Here is an 8,654-nt window from a genome sequence, read left to right on the forward strand (position 1 = left end):
TTATTTTATTCTCGTAAATCGCTCTTGTTTAAAAATAGTAGCAGACTCACTAAACTGCGATTACATTTCTGGCTTTCGAGGATTTATGGCGTATAAGGGAATGAAACTTCTTTAAATTTTAGCGGCTGCAGGCTCAATATTTAAGGGTTAATTCAAGTGGGTACACCTGTTGCTCAGACGGGTAAACTCAACATTCTCAAAATGCAGACTTGTTGCTTGTTGCCAAAATAAGACCCACAAGCCGGAAAACCCGTCTCGCACACGTTTTTAAAAAATAGGCGGATTTCCTTTGGGTGTATGCATAATTGCGTTGTCCATTCCAAACGATTAGCAACGCCCACAAGTCAGTCGTTATAAACTATTTCACAATTAAAAGACAAATTGACAATGTAAGAATTTCAAAAATCTTGCTTATGTCTTACATAAGCTATGTATGTACTTGCAGAATTTCAAAACAACTCAAAAATATCAATGGAATAACGGGAATCCTGCTATTTTCGGCTTTGAAGCACGTTGCGCACGTAACAGAGTGCTGTTAGCCACAGCACCGAGCTGTTAGGCGCAGCACGCTGAAAAGGCTGTCAAATCAGCTGTTTTCCAACTCGATTTCCCTGCCACTCAAGTTGAATTTTTAAAACTAACTACGATTAGTTACGAGCTCAGTCCATGGACACGACGGAACAGGTGCCTAAGGAGGCGCCCCCGGCGGTGCCCCCACCGGTGCTCAGCTTGAGCAATTGCCCGGGCACGACGCCCGGGACGCCGCTGAGCAAAAACCAGCTTAAGAAGCAGCGCAAGCTGGCGGAGATTGCCGAACTCCGGAAGCTGCGACGCGAACGGGAGCGCGAGAAGAAGAAGCAGAAGCGTCGGGAGGCCAAGGAGCTGGGGCTGCCCGTCCGGACGGGCCCCTCCCGCAAGGAGCTGAAGAAACGCCAGGTGGCAGACGGCGGAGAGTCTTGCCTCTCGGTTGCCATAGACCTCGACTACGACGATCTGATGCATGAGCGGGACATCGCCAAGTGCGTGAAGCAGTGCCTTCGCATCTACACCATCAATCGGCGCAGCCCACAGCCGGGCAAGCTGCACTTCACAGGCATCCGGCGCAACGGTCACATCCACGAGTCGTTCAAGAAGAACGACGGCTGGGAGAACTGGCACGTGCAGTACCACTTTGATCGCGGCCATACCGATGTCTTCGACCGCAGCCAATTGGTCTACCTCACCTGCGAGTCGGATCGCGTGCTGGACAAGTTGCAGCCGGGCTGCACCTACGTCATCGGGGGCCTGGTGGACCACAATCACTTCAAGGGCCTGTGCCACTCCAGGGCCACGGAGGCGGCCCTGACCACCGCTCGCCTCCCGCTGAGCGAGCACGTGGACATGAAGACGAGGGCCGTGCTCAGCACCTACCACGGTAAGTGGTAGAAATTGCTTTTGTACTCAAAACTTCCCTTGCTAATAATTGCACATTTATTCCAGTCTTTGAGCTGTTGACCAAGGTGGCTGCCGGTCAGGACTGGACTGCGGCCATTCTGGACACGATTCCCATGCGGAAGGGAGCGAAGGCGAAAATCACAGAGAAAAAGGATGAGCAGGGCCAGGATCTGGAGGCGAGTCATTACACGGAGCAGCAGGACGAAAAACAGGAAGCCGAGTCAGAAAAGCCCAGCGTAACTGCCATCGAGTCTGAAGTGGAATCCCATGCCTTGGACAGTTGACAGCAGTCGACAGCGCATTTCGAGGTCTTTTTGATTTTTATTTCAGTTTCATTTGTTTTTACAAAATCACATTTAGTTTTGTTTCGCAAATTAAATTACAACTTAGAATACATAGCGCAAATAATATTAGGAATACAAAAAAAAGTGTGTTACTGGATTTAATGTTTAATTTATGTTGTACAACGCACAGTGATGGCCAGCGACTAGTCGCCAGAGAAAGGACAAACGTATTCCAATTTCGTTTATTGCTGAAATGATTTGTGCACGTTATATGGTGAATGCGTTCTAAGATAGCACCGAACCAAATTTCTTCACGTTTTTGTCTGCCAGAAATGTTTCTTATTTGCCACTTTTTTGGTTTTCTAATTGCTGCTTCAGGCTTTTGATTTGGATTCAGATTAAGTAGCTTAACGCCCTCACAGCGACATCAATATAAGCCATACATATAGGTAAGTGTATCTGTAGTATATGTACAAGTTGCGTGCCGTCGCTCGATGTTGCTTCCGCTTGTGGTCAGTAGATAAACACAAAGGACAAATACAAACTAAAGTCATAAAGTAACATAGTAGTAAACAAAAATGTAAAAAGCAAGAGAAAGGAAGTCAAGGGTAGGGGAAGCTTTTGGCTTAACTTTAGGATAGTTTTGGATGATTAGTTAAATATATATGTATATATAGCACTAGCGTATAGCAAAATATATAACTGATCTCCACCAGGGAAAATAGAACCGCTCCAATTGTTGGCGTCGTCTGTTTGTCTGTCAATTTGCTGAGTTCTATGTGTGTATGCATATGTTTGTTAAGATAATAGCTTTATAATACGACAAATCGGACCGAACGCCGATTGATCTGATCTTTACTTGAAGTCATCCGATTCGAGAATCTCAAAATCGCTCTCGTCCGACGAATCCAGGGCGGTGACAATGCGCTGCTGGTCGCGGTCTCGACTTGCGTCTGTGTCATCGCCGATGGCACCAACTGCGGCAGCACCACCTACTCCCCATTGCACCAGGCCGGAAACGAGGCTGGGCAGGAGCTTCCCGCTGTTGGCGAGCAGCGCCTGAGCCTGCGTTTTCACGGCCAGGGCCACAAGCTCGCCTGCGGGATCCGGTCCAGCGGTTATCTGGCGCAACTGAGGGTTACCACTGGCATCTACAGTGCTGTGATCGGGGAACTGCAGCCCCTTGGACAGGCTTTCCTCCGAGGAGGAGGAGGTGGTGGAGAGCGACGAGTCGCGCTTGAAGTGGCCTTTGCGGAAGTTCATATCCTCGCCCTCCCTGGCCAGCTGCTCCTGCTGCTGCTGCTGCTGCGGCTTCTCCTGCCTCTTGGTCGCCAGCGGGGCTAGTTCATCGTCCTCGTCGGTGGAGTGCTCATCAATCTCGGGTATCACATCCGGGATGAGCAGCTCCGACGGTATGTCGTCGCTGCGCTCGTCATCATCCTCGTCATTCGCTTCGGTGGGCGAACTGATGGTGGCCACATCGCTGGCCCGCTCCAGCACGAACAGATTCGACTCGTTCACGTCCGGCAGGAACTCATCCTCCCCCTCGGCTTCCAAATTGTTGTAGTTCAGCTTCTCCGACCACTGGAAGTCTGAAGAAACAACACATTTTTAAATTACGCACTCCCATATTACTCGGTAATATTATTTTACTTCTTTTCGTGTCTACATAATAATATATATTGTAATCATGCCGTATTAAGGTTGCTGTTACTTGTGCAATTCGGTTGAAGTGAGAAGTAGATTATTTGAATTGAAAAAAAAAACAAATTGGCAATACAAAAATTGTTACAACCATTCAGAACAAGGTTTCCTTAATCTATACCAGCTATTTCCGAGTAAACAAAAACAAGTCGACAATAAATGCATATCACACACATAGCATAACATATTAAGAATGACAACGCGCGGTTAAGTAATTACCATTATCCTTTTCCCTACCACTAATACCCACAAGATGCCTATGCCCTCTGAATGACGACTCACCCCTGTGCTCGATCTTCAGCAGCTTGAAGTTGTACTTGGTGGAGACGAGGGCGGAGACGACCAGGATGGTCAGGACCAGCGTGGAGCCGGAGATGAGGTGACCGAGCACTGCGAGGGTGCCCAGGCAACCGCTGCTGGCCAAGCAGAACATGCTGGGACTGCCGTGGCGCCAGTCGTCGATCCTCTGCAGCCAGGTGTTGATCTTGCCGCGCAGCTCGTCCGTGGGCACAACGCGGAAGCTGCAGCGCGTCCAGTAGATCCAATAGCCAAGTAGTCCCAGGAATAGCACGCCCAGCGGTCGGACCCTGCAACGATCACAGCGCACGTCGAGGTGGTGGATTTTAGCGGATATAATTATAGCCTTAGATGAAGCCGAACTACAGGGGACAAAGGCTCGCCAGCTACTGCCAGAGATAGACCGATGACTCGATGATGTCTATTACGCTGGATGTCTATTATTGTTTAGGGCAATAATTAATAACCGCCAGCGAGTGGCGAAACATGTTCTAGCAGGAAGCAGAAGCGTACCCAGTTCCTCTCCCAAAAAGAAGCAAAAAGCTGGTCAAACCTGGTCAAACCTGGTCCACCGAGCTGCGTATTTTCGGCCGTTTCATTTCCATTGAACGTCAGAACGCTTCTACAGTGCGTATCGTGACATTAAGGCCCACGCACGGTTCATTGGCAGTTCGCCTCACACTCTTGTGCTTCAGATTGCTATGCTTAGCTATTGGAAACATGTGTATGCATAATCTACTTTGCTAACGGATGGGGCAATCTCATCGGTTGGCTTTCAACTAATTCGAACAGTCACTTCTGGAACTTCTGCTATTTTAAGCCGTCGGGGAGTAGCGTATTTATTTATAATTTGCCAACCCTAATTAATTTATTGCACGCTTTCTGTCGATTTTATTTAAATCCCAAGCTACTGGCAAGGGCATGAATTATTCGGTTTCGAATAAATCGCACTGCTGCCGCAAACAAGTTGTGCAAAATGAAAACACAAAACAAACGTTTAGCAAATTCCAGATAGCTGACGAAGGCGACGATCGCCCCATCGATCGTGTTGCCCCTCTGCGGATCTGCTGGCTCCTCCTCCTAGCAAAGCTATCGAACTACGCACCACCAGTCCGCCGGAAAGAGGGCCCACTGTAGCAGCAGTCAGGCAGGCAAAATCAGCTGACTGACTCATCAATTATTCAAACGCCGCTCGGTTCCAACCCACAAAACTGGAAGTAAACTCCAAACCAGGAGGGTATTATGGGCTTCGGTGTTGCGATTGCTTGATTTATGGCCCGCGTAGTGTTTATCTGGCATACACTGAGCAAAAGGCCTCGCGTACACATCATTTGGAACAAATTGGTGTTTGTCTACATATAGTCTCTATAGTTTCAGTTTGCAAAGAAGAAATGACTCCGAACGACTTGACGGTTTCTTTTAGAAGGAAACAGCTATCGCCGTGAATTTTCGCCAGTGTATATCGCATCGGTTTCCGCCTGCAGAAACACTCTATCGAGTGTTTTGGCTTTCGTTTGACTTTGCTGTGCCCTAGTGTTTGTTTGCTTGTTTTTATGTGCTCGCCCTACGAAACGCTGACGACTTGTTTTGCTCTTGAAAGCGTCTAATTAATTATCGCGCTGTTTCGCCGCTAATTCGCACTTTGGATTGATCTTGGCGGCTAGTTTTGGAGTGGTCAGCGCTTTTTCGGCCCGGACGGGACGGATGCGATCGCTGCCTTTCCCTGCTTTGGTCTACGAAGTGGGGCTGGGAGCTAGTGGGGCACAAGTGCAGAGGCTAAAAAAGCAGAAAGCAAATATAGCGCAATTGTCGCGTTTAGATACGGATGCGGAGCGTTACATTGTCGTAGATGTTCTCGCTGGTACAGTGGACACCCGCCTGAAGCCTCAGTGGCAGATGATTACATTATATGAAGTACTTGGGCAACAGGCGTGCAGCGTGCATGGGACTCCACAAACAATGACGGGCAATAGTAGCCAGTGGTGGCACCGAACTCAGCCCAATAAAGATAGTAACATTGAGTTTGGTGAATGAATCGATTGAAATGGGTTTCCCGAATACAATCCGCCGTACCAAACGGCTGCGTGCATTCCTGCTGTGTATTTCATTTAATTCTGTTCGGTTAATTGCGCCACACAGAACGCTTTAAATGGGCGGAGGAGTGGTCGGTGTGCATGGGCATGGAGTGACATTTTATGTACCAGTGAGTATTTATATAAAGCAAGGACGCGCGACGGGGGCGAAGGGCGGGGCCTTTCAGCCAGCTAAAACGAAGGTGTAAGCACGTACAAAAGATCGCCGGCGCAACTACAACTGAGCCTAAGTCAATAGAACTGATTTATAATCAGCGAAACGAACGGAAATTGGTACTCTTTGTATCAGTTTGACAAGTGCGCAAATAAACACGAAGTTATACACTACTTTCAAAAATTGGCTGCTCTGATAAATAACAGTAATCACCACTTTTAGCTGCTTTGCACATTAAACATGTTTTGCAATTAAAAACTATCAATTAAAGAAGCACCACCATCTGAGATGCCGATTTCAGTCGCCCTTCAAATGCGAGCTCTACGGCTGTGGCCATAGGTGTGTTTGGATACATATACATATGCATGCTCATGAGCTTCATTTCGGTGCACCTTTACATATGTGGAACAATCTTCATGTGTGCACCACATACATATATTCCGAAAATAAAACATTGCAACTTTCAGCTCGAAATTGGCCACGCGAGGCGGTTCTTTCTTTTCCTCCTACAGCTCCACAACTTGGCTTGTGTCGCCGACCATGCGATTTTACACATTATACTTTACATATTCACTTTGGGAATGCGACTGAAATGGCTGGGAAGAAATTCGGACTCGCTCGACCCAATTAAAATGCATATATGTACTGTACATATGTGCACATTCGAGTGCGTATGGGCTCTTATAGGCCTTAATATTCTCCCGCTATTTATAGAGATTACTGGCCTAATTAACACCCGCCGACAATTGTCAACTTTTGGCAGAAATCACAGTGCTGCTATTCTTGTTCATCAAATTTACATTCATATGCTTCACATTTTTCAAAAACGGTCGGAGAGTCAAACATACTATAAATTGTATTGTGTTTTAAATTTGTTGTCTAACAAATCATTTCCCTCATTTTCCAGCATGGCCCTTGAAATTCCCTAATTTCAGATTTGCAACCCATTTGTGTAAAATTGCCACTTTTACCAGGTTAGTGCTAATAACAATTTTGGCAATGAATTTGAAATGTGCCTATCCAAACTCCATTTGGTGGTCATGGAGTCCACAGTTACTTTCGACTTACCATGTCATTAGGAGGACTGTGACCAAGGCTGCCGCTCCACAGTGGAGCGTGGACCTTGACGGACGGGGCAGGACTTGGAACATTTTGTACAAGCGTAGCACAAAGATAACACTTTGCGAACCGCCTTCGTGGGTTGTGATTTCGATTTTCGGCTCCCGCGGTTGGCGGGCTGATTTCTTTTCCGCTCCGCGATTGAAGGCGACTTCCGGTTCCGTTTCGCTGTCAGTGTTCGCTTGCTGTCCAGACACAATCGCTGTACCGTTAGGCCAGGTTCTGGGTCAGCTGTGCGCATGGGCAGAGTAACGGTTTGGGGTTTGGCTGTTGCTCTCTTCGCTTTCGTCCTTCCCCTCTTATATTCCTTCTGTATGCTTGCTCTTTGTTGAAAATTCGCGACTGCTGCGTAGAAAATAAAATAACAATATTTATAACGGTTGCATGAGCAATAATATTTCGGCTACATGGCAATTTACCAAAATGTTTTTGCCTGTTTTGCATGTTTTTCTGGCTTTTGAGGGCCTGTCTCACTCACACCAGCGCACTTGTTTTTCGCGAACGGAAATTAAAAACAAAGAAAACTGCGTTGTGCAGCATGGAAAAGGTGGCATTGGAATTGCGACTTTTCCACCAGTGATTAACCAACCACACAATTCGAAATACTTATTTTATCAACCTATTCCGAAGTACATACATATGTAGTCTTGTTTTTTCTTTATTCCCTTGTTTTGCTTCTATTGTCGCCACTGTTGTTGTTGTGTTGCTGTTGTTCTTGTTGCTGTTTACTGCTTGGCTTACCGGCTGTGTGCGAGTGAGATGGCACTGCAGCGTGGGAGAGGACGATAGCAAGCATGTGGGAGAGAAGCAGAGAGCGGAGCGCGTGGAAAAGTTGTAATAATAATAATAACAAAAACGGAGCCAAAAACTAACGCCCCACAGAGCAGCAACAACAACTAGAGCTATACAAAAACGTATAAAAAGCTAAGTTGTTTGGCCTTCGATGTCTTTTTCAATTGCGTCGCAGAATGATACACAAAAAAAAAAACAACAACACAGAAACACAACACTCTCAGCGTGTGTATATACATACATATGTAGACATGTATGTGCGAAACTTGGCGCTTTTTGTTCTCCTTGCACTTTTACCGTATATGCATTAAGGAAGAGGGAGCGGGGAGAACGGTTAAGGGCAAAACTGACTTTGTATTCCACCTAAAATACAAAGTAGAAGCTGGTAAATTCTTTAAAAAAAAAAAAAACTTTTGCACAAACAGAACACCCCAGCTCACGCACACACACACGACTACACGCACTCCTTACACACATTTACAACGCTACTTTAAAGAGAGAAATCTGGAGCAGTCTAAACTGCAAGTAATTCATATTTTCAGCGCAACTAATTTTTCCGCACGTTCTGGCGAACACGATTTTCGATCGTTTTGTAACTAGATAACAACACACATAACAAATGCAAACATAAGTTACGAGCACAATACATGGACAAGCTTTGACAGAATTCGCATACTTTTCGCTGTTGCTGGTGCTTTCCAAAAAGACTTTCGAAAATATTATGCTGACTCCCGAATTCCAAACAAATTCGATCGCGCCACAACAACAACCAGCGCA

General features: G+C 46.5%; 2 protein-coding genes across 8 annotated transcripts; one reads left to right on the plus strand and one right to left on the minus strand.

Moving 5' to 3' along the window:
- The first annotated feature begins 520 nt into the window (after nt 1-520).
- Nucleotides 521-1,857, plus strand: LOC6549693 (tRNA methyltransferase 10 homolog A). Its single transcript, XM_001978690.3, has 2 exons — nt 521-1,414; nt 1,480-1,857. The coding sequence occupies exons 1-2, from the start codon at nt 667-669 to the stop codon at nt 1,716-1,718; spliced, it is 987 nt and encodes a 328-aa protein (XP_001978726.1). The 5' UTR covers nt 521-666; the 3' UTR covers nt 1,719-1,857.
- Nucleotides 1,858-1,910: 53 nt separating this feature from the next.
- Nucleotides 1,911-8,643, minus strand: LOC6549694. Of its 7 annotated transcripts, none has more exons than XM_026981834.1 (5): nt 8,554-8,636; nt 7,723-7,850; nt 7,035-7,430; nt 3,705-4,009; nt 1,911-3,310 (listed from the first exon to the last, which is right to left on the minus strand). In XM_026981834.1, exons 3-5 carry the CDS (start codon nt 7,115-7,117, stop codon nt 2,574-2,576), a joined length of 1,125 nt encoding a protein of 374 aa, XP_026837635.1. In that variant the 5' UTR covers nt 7,118-7,430; nt 7,723-7,850; nt 8,554-8,636; the 3' UTR covers nt 1,911-2,573. The 7 variants fall into 7 exon arrangements, with proteins under 7 accessions (XP_026837635.1, XP_026837636.1, XP_001978727.1 ...); XM_026981835.1 differs by lacking the exon at nt 8,554-8,636 and adding an exon at nt 8,119-8,510; XM_001978691.3 differs by lacking the exon at nt 7,723-7,850 and having other exon boundaries at nt 8,554-8,643.
- Between the last annotated feature and the right edge of the window lie 11 nt (nt 8,644-8,654).

Source organism: Drosophila erecta, unplaced genomic scaffold (genome assembly GCF_003286155.1).
Source record: "Drosophila erecta strain 14021-0224.00,06,07 unplaced genomic scaffold, DereRS2 tig00000126-arrow-pilon, whole genome shotgun sequence".
NCBI classification, from domain to species: domain Eukaryota; kingdom Metazoa; phylum Arthropoda; class Insecta; order Diptera; family Drosophilidae; genus Drosophila; species Drosophila erecta.

Excerpts from the sequence above, each read along its gene's own strand:
- LOC6549693 (XM_001978690.3), top strand. The coding sequence starts at position 667 with ATGGACACGACGGAACAGGTGCCTAAGGAGGCGCCCCCGGCGGTGCCC. Across the intron at positions 1,415-1,479 it reads CGTGCTCAGCACCTACCACG|TCTTTGAGCTGTTGACCAAG; the intron begins GTAAGTGGTAGA and ends CATTTATTCCAG.
- LOC6549694 (XM_001978691.3), bottom strand. The coding sequence starts at position 7,117 with ATGTTCCAAGTCCTGCCCCGTCCGTCAAGGTCCACGCTCCACTGTGGA. Across the intron at positions 4,010-7,034 it reads ACAGTCCTCCTAATGACATG|GGTCCGACCGCTGGGCGTGC; the intron begins GTAAGTCGAAAG and ends TGATCGTTGCAG. Across the intron at positions 3,311-3,704 it reads GCTGAAGATCGAGCACAGGG|ACTTCCAGTGGTCGGAGAAG; the intron begins GTGAGTCGTCAT and ends TTGTTTCTTCAG.